Below are 19,536 nucleotides of genomic sequence, written 5' to 3' on the forward strand. Positions count from 1 at the left end.
CTGGGATCTGTCCATTCAGGGCTGCCCTGATGGAGCAGTCCCACTGCTCCACCCTCTGAACTCCAGCACTGTGTACCAAGAGACCCTTCAGCAGGCACAGAAGCACCACCACATGGGCAGAGCTCTCACTCTGCAGCACCCCAAGGTCAACAGACACTACCACGAGTCTTTCATGACAACTTTGATGCATCAACCCAAGCCCTAAGAACTAAGCCAAGCACCAAAAGTACTCATGGTACTCCCTGGAGTTCATGTACAGGAGGTGACAGAGACCTGCACCAGGGAGAGAAGTGCAGTTCCAATATGCTACAACTCCAAATGCAGCAAAGCAACCTCCAGTATGAGCTCTGAAGATGCAAAGTTCACTTTGGCCAGGAGCAGACTCCGCCCTGACTACTCTGCTGGCACACAAAGTCTTTTCTTCTCTAACAGAGTTGGCACCACATCCAAAGCCCCTGAAGTGCCGAACTAGCAATCTGGGGCACAGGTCACTGCCATCAGTGAGGTACATGGGGCTCTGCAATGAAACACTTCCCAAAGCACCACTGCCTTCTGAGTGGCAACAGCGGCCCACAAACAGACCGATGGTTTGGTCCTGAGCACAGAAACCCAAGCCAGCCCTCCAACCCACAGGAAACATCTGCCTCTGTTCTAGGGCCAACACAGCAGCAAAAGTACACACAAGAAAAGCTTGGACATCCCAAGGACTAGCACTGGAAAAAGCAAGTGTCAGCAAACAAAGTACTGTCCCATAGAGGAGTGCACTGTAAGCACATCGTGGGATGGTCCTGGTCACCCAGGGCAGGTGACAGCAGCAGAGGAAAAAGCCATCTGCTGTCCTCCACAAATCCCACCGGGGACCTGTGTCAGCACCGCACCACTAACATTTCTGCTCAGAGAAAATAAGCACCCAGCTCTTACAAACTTCTGTTCAGAAACCCTGAAAATAGAAATACCCACAGCCCAGGTTTCAAAGCTTAGCAAGCAAATGAAAGCTTTCAGAACTGGGGAGTTCATAACTAAGCTGTGAGATCAGAGTTGCCAAGCACTGTGCATAAGACAGGCCACGTAAGATCAAGTGTTTTCAGAAACCAAAGAACGTGGTTTGGTTTTTGACACTCAGCACATCCAAAATTCAAATTCAAGCCCAGGGTTACATGGAAAGCATAGCAGACTGTTGAATTCTGCCCCAAAGTCTTCCCATGCTAGAGCTGTGTACACCCATGCAAAGACACTGGGCTGTGCAAACATGACAGCAGGATGACAGCCACAGACAGCTGTTACCAGCCTTACCCCAACACCAGCTATATCAAACTGCATCTTTAATAACCCTACAGTACAGACAGGCTAAGAGACCTCATTTTTGTAGGCCTGACTAATTTTTGTTGCTGCAGAAACAAACTCAAGAACACCAAATATGCAGGCAGATTCAGATCAATGCATACCTATGCAACTCTGGGTTACACAGGCAAGTCAAATTAACACATAAGTATGACTCAACACACTTCACGTTCTTTATGGAAGAGCTCTGTTTACTTATTTTCACAATTCCAACTCCTTTGTCCCTGCGAAGCAGAGAAATACTCTGCATGCAAGCAGGATATTTTGGAACCAATCCATTACGATGAAGGCAGTGCTCCATCCTTCTGAGATGTCCAGATGGTTTCCAACACTGACTTTGCACACTGAGCCTCTCTGCAAGTTCCAGAGCCTTAAGAACAATCATGCCCAACTCACAGAGACTCCTTAGTAAAAGTCAACTATAGCTGATTCCTGGAAAGAGAAGTTATCTACAGGAGCTAAAGCCAAATTTATTCCTGTATTTAAGAAGTCTTTTGTCTCCAAACAATTTTCATTGTATGCCTCATTCACTGAGAATTACTCGCTAAGTTTTGAGCTGACTACCAGAAATGAACAGTTAGGAAGTTCAAAGTTAGTCCACGTAACTTTTAGGTCCTTTTCCATCTTCCTACTGCAGTGGTTAGTCTAGGAAACTGTTCCCCCTCACAGATGAAGGTGGCAAGACAGACTCCAGAGCAGACACAGTGGAGTGGAATGTTTCCCCACACAGTTCTTGAATTCTAAAGCCAACCACCCTCACATGAGCACAGGCCACAACATTCCATCAGACTTTAAGGCCTATGAATTCACAACAGCACCAGGAAAGGAAGCAGTGAGAAACTGCCTCAGGTATTTTGTACTCCAAGGATTCATTGTTCCATAGTGTCTGCTCTGCAGTCTGTGCACAGCACAGAACTTGAAGAGTGAGCTCAGGAGAACAGGAGTGTGAGGTCCAGCTGGATTTTGGAGCAGCCTCATTCCCAGACACAGCACCAGCACACTCCTCCAGGGCCAGCACCACACGGCACGTCTATCGCCCATTTCAACCACTGGTACAGAAACTCATAAATTAACTACTTTCCTACAAACCAACGACCAGGACTCTTAATATTGTACGAATACAAAATGTTTAAGATATTAAAGACTTAAAGTTAATATAATATGAATGGTTTTAAAAAAATACCAGTTTTTTAATCTGTCACGGGCTTCCAACTGGGCTCCCACCTCAAAGTTGATCCCTCTTCTATTCGGAGGATGTTTTGTCATTTTGTAATATCAACACTGCTGATTTTATTCCCCTGAAAAATGCAATTAAATATCAATCACTAATCAAGACATACACAAAATAAGCTTATGCACTATAATCCCCAGAAGCTGGATGTTAAGGGACTGCTGTAATTTCGGCTTGCAGAAAGTAATGGGGGCAATATCTCTTAAACAAGGGCTCCCAAGTGACAGAGTCCAAAAATGTGCTCAAAATGGCAGCTACTGGACCATGAACATGTGAAGTTCAACCACTGTCCACTGGTCCAAGTTCCAGGTCAATCAAGAACCATGCAACCCAATGTTTATTCACAACTGAGACAGAGGTTTCATAATATCCTCTCCCCCCTCCCAGTTTTGATGAGAACAAGGGATCCAGTAAACAGGAAGTGGGCAAAAACAAACACAATGACAATCTTTCAACAGCTACCACAATGGGGAAACACTCCACAACACTATGTCACTTCATCACTACAAGTGCAATAGAGTTCAAAGACATTAGAAATATGTAGTTTCTCTAATCAATTTTAGAAGACTGTCTTTACTGCTTGCATATTTGCATTGTTTTCATCCAACTTCTGCATTATATTAACCAGAAAATAAAAACATTCTTCATTAAGATTTGTTTCCAACAGATAAAATAAAAGTTTAAGGAATCTTGCCAAAGTAATTTCTTTCAAGGTACATTTACTGGAAAGCCTGGACAGGTGCTATTTGCCCCAAATTTTTGTGAGTCATTCCCCACAATTATAAGACACACATTATCATCTGTTCTTGTAGTCTTCAAGCTCACAAGATCCAAAACCACAAGTAACTTTTATTCAATATCATCATCCTGTATCTTGAAGATTCAATTAAAGATGGACAAAACGGATGCAAGTTAAAATAACAGACCATCTGGTCTGACACTGCAAGAACAAGGAGACGTGCCAGAAACAGGCTGTGTTTTGGCTCACACAGGGCACAACCAGCAATGACATCGACTGAACTGCACCTGTGGAAGGACCAACATTGTGAAGAGCTACTCTGAGTTCAGGCACAGTTCAGAAACCAACAATCCTCAGGAAAGCCACAGAGCTCCTGTGGCAGGGGAGAAGCTGCTCCTTCCCCACACTTTTTAAGCCAAGCCACTCGCCAGGGGCTGCCACAGCAGCAGCCCAGCCCCCTCCACACAACCACCACACCGCCGAGAAGCTGCTCCACCCACAGACCCCTGTGCCTGCCCCTACAGCACTGCCTGATCCCCACCTCTGCCAAGGCAGCCTGCAAGGTATGGGGAAAAGGCTACTGCCCATGAGCGTGATTCACACCAAAAGATAACACACTCCAGACACCTCAGAACTGGAAAGGTTCCTTTTCCAGAGCATCTGATAACAGGCTGAGTTCACACAGCATGGATGTGAATCAGCTCAGGCCTCTACAGGGTGGAGCAGCAGCCCATAGCTCTTAAGGAGCAGGGAGTCTGTAACTTTTAAATGGGAAAGGTAATTAAGAAAAGGTTTGGATGGTTGGGATTTTACAGTTTATTTTGCATTAGAATGAAGTAATTAACACAAAAAGGAAATCTAAGCAGCAAGTGCAAAGCTACAGTGTATTTTTAAGTGGTTTATCCACCCACACCTCAAATATCCACTATTTTCTCTGCAGATTTACATCATTAAAACAGCCCTTTCTCAGACTAGAAACAGAATTTTGTGCCCCCAAATGTGGAACAGACACGTTTCACTTAACACTTGCAGAAGAATTGATATCTGCATGGTATCTTTCCCTTATTTTTCCTTTTCACTAAGGAGGGACATGCCAAGCCAACACACTTCCCAAAGCACTGGCAGTGCACTCTTGCAGCTTCCCACGGTGGTTCTCCTCGGGAAGAGCCATCACCTGGCCCCAGGGACTCATCTCAGCAAACCTGGCTGGGGCTGGAGAGGAACATACACCTCTCCTGACTCCAGGAACTGCATCTCACACAACGGGGCTCATATAAACAAACACCAGCTTTGGTGAGCAAGGTCTTACTACAGTTTCAGTCAAATATTTTAAAAAAATACAAGTATCACAACTAACAGAAAATCGGAAAAAAACAGCCAAAGCCATTTAATCACATTTACAGAAAGAAGAGATTCTGTGAAAAATCTGAACACAGCTACAGTCAGCTACCGTTAACCAGCATTAGTCAGAGCACACACACAGCACACCTCACTGACTTGGCCAAGCCTCTTACAAGGCAGCTGATCAAAGTTGAAAGAGAGAAAAAAACTTTATGGGCAAAAACCTCGGATCACTGGCCCCCCCTCCAAGGTCTCCCCTCCTCTTCCCCCCAAGTTACAAAGGTTGGGCTGCCCTGGGTTGTCTCTGCTGCCCCACCCCTGGTGTGCACGGTGACCCGGCAGTCCCGTGACCAGAACCCATGACAGCAGGCTGGCTCCTCCACTGGCAGCCAACGCCAGAACAGCCTCCTCAGGCAGATACACACTTAGAAGAACATTCCCTGAGACAGATTACTCAGCAGAGGATCCAACTCGTTTCACCCTGAAACACACAGCCTGAGAGCAAGACTGAAACCACGAGACACGACCTTCACTGGAGTCGTCAGGTGGCTCTGACAGACCCGGCCAAGAGGCAACGCCAACCAGCGCTGCCCCAGCGTGGTCTCGGCCACAGGGAGAGCCTCCTGCCCAGAGGGCAAGCACCCCACACAGGGGCTGCCTCTGCTCTGAGGGTTTGTGCCTCAGCCTCTTTCCTCCCCACAAGGACTACTGTAGAACCCTGAACTACGACTGAACAGGCTGGTAACCAACAATGCCCAGACACAGTCAGAGCTACAACTTCGAACTAAGAACCCTTCACTGGAACATCTCTTCTAAAATTTTCTTCTGCAGAAGTCAATTTGTACTGACTTGGTACCCAAAATGTGACACAAGCAGGCTCTCCACTCTGCTAACTCTGAGAATACATTTTTCTCATGTGCTCAACACCACGACTAAACAAGGGGTAGTTACAGGGTTTATCCAAGAGCTGTATGCCTTTTCTCAAAAACCTATTTCACTATAAAGACTGTATCTGTTTCAGGAAAAAACACCTGAGGATTTAGACAAGTCACTACTTCCAACAGAAATGTTTCTAAATCTACATCACTGGAAGTGAAATGTTTCTAAATCTACATCACTGGAAGTGCACGTTGTTTAAAAGGGGCAGCCTTTTCTACCCCATCAAAGTCACCAGGAGGGAATTTAACCTCTGAAGACTATTCAACTATTCAGACACTTACAGGTACCAGTCAGGAAGGCACATTTATCTCAGGGCAATGCAGAGGAGAACAGGTTTACATTAATATCAATCCCTTCTGACTTCTACAACAAGCTTTCTGCTCTGCTAACAGTGTGCACCTTCACCTGTCCTTACTCTCTCCAGCCTTAGGCTGTCAATGCTGAGCCCCAAACTTGGCATATCACCAAATTCCAACAGAAGAGGCTTCCACTTGAAACTGAAGAAATGTTTCATCTTATCAGACAGAGCAAACCCAAGGAGTTATGGCAAACTCTCACTAATAGCAGCCTCTACTGTCTTCCCTCTGGAAACTGCAGAATCACTGCAGCCTTTTACACCCCACACCTACCCTGGCAAAGACTGTTTTCCAAATCCCTGCTGAGCGATTAAAACATTCCTCATGTAGTAACACACCAAAACCTCTGCCTTGAAATCAGCCACACTTTCAAATTTTGTATTGTCTCAATGCAGTGGTTCATAAGCAGCTCAGAAGAAAAGCAGTTCCCTCCTACAATTCAGTCTCTTACCGCCTTCTTTCTTTTGTGCATCCACAACAAACCCGGGCACTTCCCTCTCTCTGCCAGAAGGATACAACAGAGAAAACACATAGTTCTCTGACCTGATATAGGAGAACTGTAAACTTGGACAGTTTGCATAAATATAGTACTACTTTGCATTGCAAATGTCAGTTTTATTCTGGACTGTAAGCCAGCTGTCCAGTTCCTGTGGGGCACTCAGTAGGATCACATGGCAGGACAGGGAACACAAAGCACTGGCAACACCACAAAGGAAAACCAGCCAGCCAGAGACTGTGCTGTGTTCCCTGGAGATGCAGCACACGTGCAACTGCCCTGGGCACCACAGGCAGCACTGCCATCCCTACACAAGCAACACGAGTTTGTTGTTTCCTTCTGGGACAAAACACACTTACAGTTGATTCCCACAAAGCCTGAGCTGCCTCACCCACCCTCTCCACTGTTCCAGACCTGCTGGCACACCTAATGCCCAGGGTGAAACTGCCAAGGACTAAGTCTATCCACACTTTGCACATCAGGGATTTTTTGCTCTGCAATAGTTAGTTTTGACCCTTTACTTCCATCATCTGCACACACAACACCAGCCCCACATGTCCACCAGTGGCAAAGCAATGGAAGCCTCAGGCAGTTCGCTCACCCCTACGATCAGCACACCCTGCAGGTGGGTGAGAGCTCAGCCATGCTGTGCTGAACCACTCACCTGCAGCTGGGAAAAGCTGTGATGGCAGACTGCAAAACAGTGTTTAGGACAGCATTTACATCATACAATCTCCATGGCATCTTACGAACACTAAATGCAAGTCTCACAAACACACGCCACTTAAACCGTGTTGGCACTCACTTGGGAAGCTGATTGCAACAGAGTTACTGCCTGCAGACAAAAACATCTCTGCCCCCCGGCCGTGCCCGCAGCAGCACTGCCACCATGGACTGTGCCTCACTGGGTTCCACCCCACACAGCACCATAAAACCCGCCAGAACAGCTTGTGTGCCAGCTGTCCATCCCAGGCTACCCACACTCCTGCCTGTGCTGTCTGTGCCACGTCACAGCAGGATTTAGGACTAAGGTTCAGGTGAAGCCCTTCACTCTGGTATTTCAAACCACAATGTCTCAGTTCTCTAGTCAAGTCTTTGGGGTTGGAGCTGTTTTTTGTAAAGCAACAGGAGAAGAAACAGGAAAGATTTAATCCAAACAAGACCTTCTGACACTTCAACCAATTCCAAGGAATCCTGCACCACCTTCCTTTTTCTACTCAACAGACACATTTCAAAGACACTGGGCTATAAGCAGTTCTTATTTGCATAACCTGGAGTCCTTAACTAGATCATCCCCACGACTCATTTCTTACTTTAAAAGCTTCCCAGATTCAATTAACAACTACACAGGCAAACTCTGAGCCCCCCAACACTGAAAGTGGCTCCTGAACTGACACTTAACATTTCCATAGTAAGAATATTGTACACTGAAACATTCCCACATGGGGTAAGATGCTGGATTTCAGACTCCTACTTCTCCTCTAGTTTATACATAAACAGAACTGACACCAATAAAAATCTACATTTGCTCTCCTCCTCAGGCAGAATCCAAGATTTTCATAAAGTACTCAGTGACAAAACTGAGCAGATCTCTCACTCTGCCCATGATTACAGGGCAGAGAATGTCATTTTCATGCCCTCAGCAACACTTCATCCAACTGTGCTCAGTGCAAACTGGTGGTGAAACTGCAGCAGAGCAACATGGAGGCAGAAAGTACGAATAGGAGTCATTTAGCAGAAAATTAAATATATTTTCTATAATAAAATCTATTTGAATTACCAAGTGCAATTAAAGAAACAAATACTCATTAGTGAAAACAATTTTTTTCAGTCATTTGATCATGTCCTATTTAGCTGTTCTGGTTTCCCCTTTTTTTTCCCTCTAAAATACCAAAGGTAAAAGACAAACATTCCTAAACACTAAACATGCAAAAACATTTTGGAAAAAAGGTTTGAGTCACATGAAATAATGCAAGTTTTTCCTAAATAAAGCAACACTAGGGGAAACCTACTTTATTGAGACTGACATTTTCCCTCAAACTGAAAATGCACAGTCTTTAAGAATGTAAGAATTTAATGTAGATAAATATTATTCACACCACCTCTGCAAGAATTAAACTCTCAATTTTAAAGCAAAACTTCAAAAGCTGAAAGAAAAACTACAATCAACAAAAACAAGTATCTATGCTTATACTCACCTAGAAGAAACTTGTTACGTAGCCACAAACATTCCAATCACTGATGTACAACTACAGGGAAGGAAAAATACAAGTCATGTGAATTCTGAGACTAAAAGTAGTTCATAGCTCAGAAAAATATTTTCTTTACAATTAATGATAACCCAGTAATAGAGCAACACCTCTAGAATATGAATTTAATGCAAATATTTAATTACAGGTCAGCAGGCTGCTGTGAGCCAGATTAGAGAGAAACTGAAGAGACACTTACAGACAGATATTCCCTCTGCTTTTCTCCATAATTTATTTACCCTGTGTCAAACAGAAGTCACCAGTAACTATCATTACTCCTACTTTGGTACACCAGGTATTGGAGTATTAACTAACTACCTATTAACTCAGCAGTCCTCTCCTGTTAACAACAACCTCAGCTGGATAAACTACATTCACCATGTGGCAGAAGGAGCTGTTTTGCCCATCCAAGAAATGAACTAAAAGAGTTTCTCCAGAGCAGTTCCTTCATCCACAAATCCAATTCCTGTCAACACGCACAGGTTTCTTGGCACTGCAGGAGTGGCACAGGCCATAGGCTCAATTCAGGCTGCAGATCAGACACTCCAATGCCTTTTCTCCTGATTTCCACCTGAACCAAGGCTGTACAGAACCTGTCATGGTTTAGGAATGGTGTTCTCCAATTCCCTGTGTCCACTGAAACCCCTCCCAGCCATGCTGGGATCACTCACTCCCCCCTCCCCTGCAGTGGCTGGAGACAATCAGAGGCACAAGAGGTGAAGATCACAGGTCGAGATAGGAACAATATACTGGAAACAGCAAGGAGGTAAGAAAAGGAACAGTAAGAGCAACAATATTCATAACAAAAGCATACAGGAGACGTGAGCAATTCCCAAGTGAAGGCTCAGTGCAGAGACCTATCACAGCCACTCAGACCCAGGAGGGAGCCTTTTCCCCATTCCCAGAAAATAACAGTGAAGTGGTATGGAATAACCTCCAGGTCCTGGCCATGCCCCCTTCCTGGCTACTGCAAAAATTAACTCTGCCCTGGCCAGATCCAGGACCTTATTCTATACCATCTCCATCATGCCCGAATCCTACACCTTCCCAAGATACACACATACACACACAGGCACAGGTATCACTTCCACAATCAATGGCCCTCCCTCCAAGACAGCTGCTGAGTTCATTTGTCCACGGTGGTGGGTTCTACCCATCCCAGAAGTCTTCCAGGGCAGGAGGGCTGGTGTGCTGCCATCTGGTTAAAGCTGCACCAGGAGCTCAGGGCTGGCTCCCTGCAGCAGTGCCCCCTCCTTGCCCAAGGGGCTTTCCCTCTGAATATACAGCCCAGCACTGGCAGTCAGGGTGCCAGGAGGAGCTGGGCCTTGGTGCCAGTCACTTGGGAAGCAGCTCAAACCCCTCCACAGGCTCCCAGCATCTCTTTCTCAGCTGGGGTGTGACAGGTGCTGTATCTTTGTATCCAGGGTCATCCTCAAGTCTCCCTGGGTACTTTTGCCACAGACTCCAGGAAGGACCATTCTCCCCAGCTACAGAGTAGAGCACATTTTTCACATTTTGTCCTGTCCTGACTGGCCCAAGGGCTACTGCACAGGCAATCTCCTATTTAACTTGTTCAAAAGCTTGCTGTTGTTCAGGACCCCACCTAAAATTGTTCCTCTTCCAGGTCCCCAAACAGCGAGGCCTGACAATCTGCAATCTGGAACATGCATCCTCCAAACACCCACAGCACCCAGGGAAGCCTGTGTTTCCTTCCTGCTGGTCAGTGGGGCAGAGCTGCCATTTTGATGACCACATCCACTGCAATCTGATGATGTCCATCGTGCCATTTCACTCCTAGAAACTGAATTTCCTAGGCAGGTCCCTTGACCTTACTTTGCTTCATGGCAAAACTGGCCTTCAGAAGGATTTGGATTATCCCCTCTCCTTTCTCAAAAACCTCCCCTGCTGTGTTCCCCCATACAATGATGTCATCAATATCCTGGAGATGTTCTGGAGCCTCACCCTTTTCCAGTGCAGTCTGGATCAGTCCATGGCAAATGGTGGGACTGTGTTTCCACCCCTGGGGCAGTCGATTCCAGGTGTACTGCACCCCCTTCCAGGTGAAAGCAAACTGTGGCCTGCACTCTGCTGCCAACGGAATGGAGAAAAAGGCATTGGCAATGTCGATGGTGGCACCACTTGGCTGCCCTGGACTCCAGCTCACACTGGAGCTCCAGCATGTCCGGCACAGCAGCAGTTGACTGTCACCCTCCACTCTCCACTGGACTTACACACTGGCTAGATGGGGCTATTAAAGGGTGAGTGAGCCTTGCTGACCAGCCCCTGGCTCTGCAGTTCACAAATAATCTCGTGGATGGGGGTCACAGAGCCCCAGTTCATGCAGCAGTGCTGACATTGCACTGCTGTGGTGTCATCCAGTAAACTTTGTTCTTCAGCCCCAGCAGTCCCACGGCAGAGAGGTCCTCTGAGAGACCAGGCAAGCTACACAACTGTCATTTCCCCTGTCTCTGCAGCAGTGATCCCAAAAGCCCAGTGGCACCCTTCTGGGTCTCTGATATACACTCTCTTGAGGTAATCTATGCCAAGGATAGACAGGGCCTGTGGGCCAGTCACAAGGGGGTGTTTTTGCCATTCATTCACAGTCAGGCTCATTTCAGCTTCCAGTACAGTCACTGTTGGGATCTCCATGTCACCCCAGAAACACAGATGGATTCCACCCCTACAGACCTTGATGGCACCAGGACACACTGTGCTCGTGTCAGCTAAAGCCCTACACTCCTGTGTGCCAGGCCATTGGATCCACATAGTCCAGAGATCCTGCTGCCCACCTGGCTGCAGGCAGGGCCCTTCTAGTTCTGGTCATCACACTCGTTCCTCATTTCTTGTACATATGAGCTGCAGGTCCCTTCAAGAGGATCAGAAGTAACACCAGCCCTCCTGTTGTGTCTGGAGCTGCACTGATGGCTGAGGGATCTCCTGTGGCAGCAGTTCCTGCTCTCACTGTGTGCTGGGCCACAGGTGGGCTTGCCATCCCACTTCCTATCATCTCCATGGTCATGAGGCAAAACCACAGGTTACTCAATGGTGTGTCCCCTCTACCTCAAAGCAGCCCCACAGAAACACACAAAGGCATGTCAACAGACTAGTAAGCCTCCTAAGAAGTGCTCCTGCTCCAACAGGCATTACTGCCTGCATGGACACAACACACCACACAGAGGGACACTCGCTGGGCCTGCAGGCAAAAAACACCTGAAAATCACATCCCCGTGGTTCCAAAAAGGTTTTCTGAAATACACAGGCCATGTAGCTACTGCCATTTTGACAGCAAAGACAAATTGAGAGCTCCAAGTCACCATTTCTTACCTGAAAAAGGTATTTTTCTGCCAAGGAAGCGCAAGGACTCAAAGCAAACCTACAGGCAGGCAAGGAACAGAAGTATGAAGATAAGGAATAAAATGAAGCAAAAAATAAAGGAGTAGACTTGTTCAATGAACTCTCAAAAACAATTCACAAGACTTCTTAATATGATGCACCAAAGTAAATCCCAAAGGATATTCACCACCTTTTCTTTTTTCTTAGATTTAACAAACCCCACTGCATGCACACAGGGCTGCAGCACAAACCCTGCTAACACCCACCTGCAGGGCCTGAGCAGTGAATGCTCGCCCTGCCCTGTACCCTCTCCAGCTCAGTCCACAATGAATCGCTCACACGTGGGCAGGACAGAGGGGACAAACGCTGGGACAGCCACTGTAAGCTCCTGTCAAAGTCTGGCCAGTTACAGCTACACACAATGCTGAGCTCCTACAGGTGCAGTTACAAAGAAAACGTGCAGTTACAGAGCATTTATCACCACCTACAACCAAATTAGGGATCCTGCTCTCCTTCCCTGGCCAAGGGGGAGAATTTAGGTCAGTATCACTGCCGAGATCATCCAGGAACTACAGCAAAAGAAAGTGCTACAGAGAACTTAGCCAATTAAAGGTAAGAATTAATTACATGCCTCTTACATTTCAGTCAAGGCAGCACTGTTATGAGCAATTACTACTCCCGTCGCATTTCCCAACTTGACCCTAATTAATTACTCTGGATTACAGGCAAACAGATTTTACTCTAAGCCTGCTCAAGTAACATTTTATTTCCATTGAGGAGACATCCACAAACTTATCAGCAGCAATGTAAACTGAACTCTTCCACGAGCTGACTTAGGGCAAATGAAGCACGTTCATGGAAGCCACCTTCCATTATGAAACTATTTAAAGTTACACAAAAATTAAAGAAAGAATTATATGATTACTGATCTTTGCTGAAGTCTTTGCACTTGGCTTTTTTTTGAAAATTGGTCCTGGGAAAGGGTCCTTACTGATTATAGAAAACTAAATAAATCCAGGTCAAAAGCATTTCTGTTACAGAGATGCTCAAATAGAAGCTGCTGTACAGACACTTAGAAAAGGTTAATTCAAGTCACTATCACTCTTTTTAATGCTTGGTTTAATTCTTCTACTTCATACAACACCAAATTTCGTACTCAGAAAGATGATACTTATTTTGGCCAACTTGGGCTCATCAGCGTGATCGATCCCTCCTGATCTACTGTCAAGCTTTTAGGCCAGAAACAACAGCCTGGAATCACAGAAACATCTCTGGTACCCAGATTTGCAGTAAGGAAAGGAGATGCAACTGTTTCCCAAAATTGTACTGACAGACTGTTCTGCTGAGCCCAGCCCTGGTGCGGCCAGACTGTGTGTCCACACCAAGTCAGCCGGTACAAGAACCCACCTGGGGCAGTAAGCCGTGCCTGGAGCCAGGCCGGCCGGGAAGGGCCCCACGGTGCCTCCCAAGTGCTCGCCACGAGGCGGCTCCCGGGGCAGCGCAAGAGGCCACAATAACTTCAGCTGTTTTAAAATACCTTAACGGGACAAAATGCCCGTTAATGCTCCAAAATGCTGGAGAAGCGCCCCAGACTTCACGGGACACACCGGCGCAGAAGGCTCCAGTCGGCGGCACCGTCCGGAGGAACCTCCCCCGGGCGCGGCGAAGCCCAGACGGGGCAGGGACTGCCCCACGCGGGTCCCGTTCCCGTCCCGCCCCCCGAGCACAGCCCCCCCGGCACAGCCCCGGCCCGCCGCAAGGTCACTGTGCCGATGCCGCCGCAGCGCCCGGCCCTGCCCGCGCAGCTCCGCGGCCCCCGGGCGGCTCCTTCGGCGGGGCGGGGCGGGCCGGAGGCAGCGCCGGGGCCGGCCCGGGCTGCGGAGCACAGCGCGTGGGGCACGGCGAAGCGGCCCCGGGCCCACGGGCGAGAGGAAGATGCGCCGCCCGGCCCGGCCCTTTGTGCGCGGGGCCGGGGCCGGGGCCGGGGCCGGGGCCGGGGCCGGGGCCGCGCCCGCGCCCGCCCGGCCTCCCTCCCCGCGCCTCCCCGCCGCACCGCGGACCCGCAGGGCGGGACAGGACAGGGCAGGGCAGGGCAGAGCAGAGCAGACGGCCCGGCCCGCCCGGGCGCCGCCGCCGCGCTCTTACCGAGGGCTCCGCACGGGAAAAAGGCTCAGCCCGAACGCAGCCGCCCCGCCCGGGCCCGCGGCCGCCGAGCCCCGCGAGCACACCGCAGCCGCACAAAATGGCCGCCAGGCTGCGGCGCCGGGGGCGGGGCCGGGGCGAGGGGCGGGGCGAGGGGCGGGGCCGTGGGAGGGGCGAGAGGGGCCGGGGCCGCGGGAGGGGCGAGAGGGGGCGGGGCCGCGGGAGGATGAATGGCGGGTGAACGGGAGTGGCGGGGCGGACACCGGCGGGGACAGCGAGCGGGCGGCCCGGCCCGCCCCCGCCCCGCCCTCCGCCCCTTTTCCGGTCTCACTGAGGTTCCCACACACACCCAGCGCCGCCGCTGGGTTCGGTGCCCCGGTATCGCCTCGTGTGCCGGGCAGCGCCCACCCGAGGGGTCCCGCCGGTGCCACCCCAGGACTGCGGAATCTTCTCTGGGTAAAAGGGCCGTGCTTTCCCTTTTTTAGTTTCGCGATGGTTTAAAGCCAAACTCAGACTGAGAAAATTAAAACCCTTCACACGCTGGAGTTCCTAAAGGCAAACACTACAGCGTTTGCCACCGCGGGCGGACAAACTTCCTGGTTCAGGTGGGTTTCCTGGAAGGACTAATCAAGTCCCACCCAGCGCCCCCAGACCAGCAGAGGTGCCGAGGGGTCCAGCACCGGCACAGCGCGGGCCGGGTTCGGAGCTCGTTCCTCCGCTCCTGCTCCTCCTGCAGCCCCGGAGCTGCTGCCGGTCCTTCTGCTCCTCCTCCTGCAGCCCCGGAGCTGCTGCCGGTCTTTCTCCTCCTACAACCCCGGAGCTGCTGTCGGTCCTCCTGCTGCTACTTCTCCTGCAGCCCCGGGAGCTGCTCCCGGTCCTTCTCCAACAGCCCCGGGAGCTGCTGCCAGTCCTTCTCCTCCTCCTCCTCCTGCAGCCCCGGAGCTGCTCCCGGTCCTTCTCCAACAGCCCCGGGAGCTGCTGCCGGTCCTTCTCCAACAGCCCCGGGAGCTGCTGCCGGTCCTTCTCCTCCTCCTCCTCCTGCAGCCCCGGGAGCTGCTGCCGGCCCTTTTTGTCCTCCTGCAGCCCCGGAGCTGCTGTCGCGACACACATGTGGCTGTTCTGTGCCACCAACCTCCGCCCAGTGCCACCGTTACTGCCTTAAAACACTGTCCCCATCGCTGCACAGCAGCACGTGTTAGTGCTTTGGCAGAGGCTGTGAGATGTGCTGGGAATCTCCAGAAGCACAGTAGCTTGCTAAAAGTACTGCAACAGGGGAAAAGGGGGATTGGAAATGTAGTTACCAGTTTGGACTTCTTGACATTGGGTTCTTAACATTGCAGGTTTCCAGAAGAGAAAAACAAATGGAGGAAAAAAATGAAATAAAAGTAGCACTCCAAAATACTGGGGGAAATATTTATTTTATTTTCCAAAACACCATCATAGTATTTGTGTAAGGGGGTTTTCAATGGCACTGTATTTAATTTCTTCTCCCCAGAAATGAGTCTTCCTAGATCCCACTGGAATCACTCATTTTGCTGTTCCCACTGAGAGCACATGGCCTGTGGCAGCTCACAGATGTGTCTGTGCCAACTGGTGTCATTTCTCCTTGTGCACTGTGCAGGGGCCCAGCTCCTCTATCCAGTGTAAGCATCCATGGGTAAAACGACCAGGAGCACTCGAACATTAGCCATGCCTGCCAGTTCTGCTGGGCCATGGAGCCCATCCCAGGGACTGGGAACAGTGCTGTGCCACACACACCTGGCCTGTCTCTGTCTGTTCTGAGCCAGGTCACAGACAGATCCTGCTTGGATCAGCTGGATCCCTTTGGGTCCAGTGTTTTCCAACACATCAAAGAAGGCAGTAAATATGGACACACTAAGTATTGCAGCCAAGGAAGGGGCCAAAAATAGACAGAGGAGCACTGCTTTTGTCTGTCCCTTCAGGCACAGACCTTCTTTCTCCTGTCCTTGTGTGTCCTCCCGTAGTTCTGTGCTGGAAACTTCAGTGCATTTCCTTGCAGGGACATCACCACGCTCAAAACATCACAGGCTATGCCAGATGAATGCAGGGTGGGGCTCATGGCCCCTGTGGCTCAGCACTCAGCCAGGAAGAGGGGATTGGGGCACACTCTCTGTGCGACAGGATGTGGTCACAAGAGTGTGGCAACGCAGTGATGTGCCACTCCCATGATGTAACAATGCCCCATGGGTATATTGAGACCAGCTGTTGTGCCCCTGGAGCAAAATCCGTGTGGACTCAGTGCAGGATCACAGCACCATGAATGCTCTGGGAAGGACCTGTGGAGCACCATCTCCCTGGTGTCCTGCCAACAGGCAGAGGCACTGCTGAGAGCACTGGCACACAGCAGAGAGGGGAGCACTGGGCAGCCTGGGGCACAGCAGGCTGCTCCAGGGCCTCAGCACCTGCCCTGCCTTGCAACTGCCGTGGAGCTGTCTGTGTGTTCCCAGCTCGGCCCCAAAGACCACACCTGGGAGAAGGAGATACCTGGGAAATGGACCCGAAACTGCTGGACCTCCCACTTGCAGTCAAGATCCCTCAGTTACCCAGAATCAAAACTGTCTGGAGCAGAGGGAAGATAGGGGAAGAGGTAAAGGAAATAGAAGGGGGTGGGTAGATCAGCTTTCCTCTTCGATGAGGTCCCCATCACACAGAGAAGTTCTTGTGACCACCTGCTCTGCAGCAGGAGCTGCAGCCCTTCCATTGCACAGGGCTGGGCAGTGCAGGGAAGCTCCAAGCTCCCTGGAACACAGAGGAAAAGGGCTTGCCTGTTCTCTGCACTGGTTCCTGGCATGTGTGTGGCAGGGCCCCCACCTGCAGCAGGCAGCTTTGTGTCCAGGGGCCAGGGTGATGTGTCCCTCCAGCTCATGCAGCAATGTCGAGCCAGGCTCTGGGGCACTTGAAGGGGCACTGCAGCCTCTTCTGCTTGCCCTGTTGGTGTCTTTGGAGTAGCTTGGATTCCCTGCTTGGGGAATGCACACACTGTTCTCCTCCTCCTCCTCCAGCCTGTGCTGCACATTCCCGAGGCAGGGGCACTCAGCGCAGCCCCTGGGCCTGCCTAACCCAAGGCGACTGGTTCCATGCTTTCCCCACTGGCTGTATTGGAACTGCTGGGCTTCACCTCTGAAGGCTCATTTCTGGGCAGGGCTGCAGCTCTTGCTGGTGGCCAAAGGGGCCTGGTTGCTGCTGGCGTTTGCTGGTGGGGTTTGTCTTCTCTCCCCCCGCCCAGCCCAGCCCAGTCCAGCCCAGCCCAGCCCAGCCTGTCCCCACAGCCTGGCTGTGTGAGCCTCTGCCTTCAGAAAGATGGAGAGGACTTGGTCCTCAAGCTTGACTTTTTCATGCATACTGTGTGGCCTTGCACTGCTGCCCTTTCCTGACTCCTTCACCCTCTGGAAAATCTCTTACAGCTTTGCCAGCCACTTCCTTTTTTCACCCTGGATGATCCCTACAACCACCACCTCAGCATAGCCTACAACTGCCTGCATGACCCCATCCTGCGGGACTACCACACACGCAAGGACGTCCTGAAGCTGCTGAAGAGACAGGGCTTGGTCACCAGTGACAACAAGGCAGGTTTGGTCATCACGCTGATGAGGAGCAGCCCTGTCCAAGCAGGTTTCCAGAGCACTTGCTGCAGCCCTTGCTGCAGGCAGAGGGCAGGGCCGTGGGCTGGTGTTCCTGGGAGCAGAAGTAGCACCAGCATCCCCCTGGCAGGTGCCAGTCCTGCTCTGCTCAGGCTGCCCCGTGTGATGGGGAGGCAGCCAGGACAGGGGTGGGGAGCAAGGCTCAGCCCTAGCTGGGGGGCAATCAAGGGCCCCTAAGGGGGCAGTGGGGGCAATGGTGTGCAGGGGAGCAGCTCCCCCCCACTGGGCCGGGGCTGCTTCGGGGAAGGCAGTTCTGCGTGGTCTGACAGAGCCCGGGGGGTTCTGCCCTGTCCCTCCACAGGTGGTGTGCACTCTGAAGGAGTTCAATGAGTACAGGCAGTACCTGACCAGGCAGAAGCTGCGGGCAGAGCAGGAGTTGAGGTGCCAAGAGGTGGGCAAAGGGTGTGTTGGCGGGGAAAGGCCCCGCGGGTTGGGGCTGTGCCAGCGCCGGGGGCTGGGTGGGCACAGGTGGGAGGGCCAAGTGCCAGCACACGCCGTGCCCAGGGCAGCCCTGCTCTCCTGGCCCCGCTGCCTGCCTGCAGCAGAGGGCTGCCCTGGGCCCCTGGCAATGCTCAGCACACAGGGGCTTGAGTGCTTGTCCAGGCAACACCAAGCCACAACCTGGACTCCCATTTCAGGAAATGACTCGTCCAGCTTTGGCCAAATCAAAGCGTGGCCCTAAACTGCCTGAAGCCACCAACACTTCCCGCCCGGCAGAGCGGCGGCTGAAGGGTCACAAACCTTCTTACCCACCTCTACACAAGACAAGACAGACCACAGTGAAATTGGGGCAGAAGGGTGCCAAGCTGCCCAGGAAGGTCAGCACTGATGTTGGCTCACAGGGGAAGGCAGATGTTGCTGCTGACGGACGGGTCAAACAAAAGTGCCCTGCAGAAAGGACTGGCTGTGCCAAAACCTTGGAGCCTGAGGTTCTTGAAATGGTGGAGAAGAGCATGGAGGAAGAAGTGAAAGCAACAACCTCAGGCAGAAGTTCGGGTGTAAAGACCAAGGCCAAACAGATCACTCGCTCTGCAATACAGCAGATTTGTCTATGTGGACCTGCACCGAGCCCTGATCAGGATTTCCCAGCACCCACTGAGCAAGCCACATCCCAAGGTGGAAAGCAGAGCTGTGCTGCTGAGGACACCCTCCCCTCTGTGGGCCCACAGTCTTCCTGACAGCCCGTCCCTCCGGTGGGTCCCAAGCCCCCTGCCCAGGCTGGAGGGTGTGCAGAGCTGTGCACCCAAAGCCCCTCTGAGGAGAGCAAGGCGTGTGCCGGGACGTGAAGAGCCCCCAGACAGCAAAGACCTCACAGCCTGCTTTTGTCAATAAAGAATTTATTCCTGCACTGGCTCTGGCTGAGCTGGAGTTCATTTCCCCACTGCAGCCCTCGGAGTGCTGTGCTTTGCATTGGGAGCAGGAAAGGTGTTGGCAACACCCCTGTGTTGTGACTCCTGCTGGGCATGGCACCAGCACTGTGACATTGCTGCCCAGCGCAGGGCAAGGTGCTGGGAGGGATCACACCCCCAGGCCAGTTGAGCCACACTGACCAAAGGGCTATTGCAGCCCTTGTGATGTCAGCTGAGATAGAAAGGTGATAGAAAGGAGGAGGAAGGGGCCACATTCTTTGTTTCCAACGTTTGCCTGCGGAGCAGCCGCTCCGTGTGCTCAAGTTCGGCTCTCTGGGACATGGCCGGACATCACTGC

The 19,536-nt window shown here is 51.1% G+C and overlaps 1 protein-coding gene across 7 annotated transcripts in view; it reads right to left on the minus strand.

Moving 5' to 3' along the window:
• PHF20 (PHD finger protein 20) overlaps window positions 1-14,286 on the minus strand; it is a 65,564-nt gene extending 51,278 nt beyond the window's left edge. For 4 of the 7 annotated variants that reach the window (XM_071573220.1, XM_071573219.1, XM_071573218.1 and 1 more), the window contains exons 1-4: window positions 14,171-14,286; window positions 12,017-12,065; window positions 8,642-8,692; window positions 2,525-2,639 (exon numbers count right to left, since the gene is read on the minus strand). In XM_071573220.1, the coding sequence (XP_071429321.1) occupies window positions 2,525-2,607 (83 nt within the window). In that variant the 5' untranslated portion in view covers window positions 2,608-2,639; window positions 8,642-8,692; window positions 12,017-12,065; window positions 14,171-14,286. Of the gene's footprint in view, window positions 1-2,524; window positions 2,640-8,641; window positions 8,693-10,654; window positions 10,675-12,016; window positions 12,066-14,170 lie in introns of those variants that run through there. The other 3 variants (XM_071573215.1, XM_071573216.1, XM_071573217.1) reach the window with 3 other exon arrangements.
• Window positions 14,287-19,536: the final 5,250 nt, after the last annotated feature.

Source organism: Pithys albifrons, chromosome 18 (genome assembly GCF_047495875.1).
Source record: "Pithys albifrons albifrons isolate INPA30051 chromosome 18, PitAlb_v1, whole genome shotgun sequence".
NCBI lineage: Eukaryota > Metazoa > Chordata > Aves > Passeriformes > Thamnophilidae > Pithys > Pithys albifrons.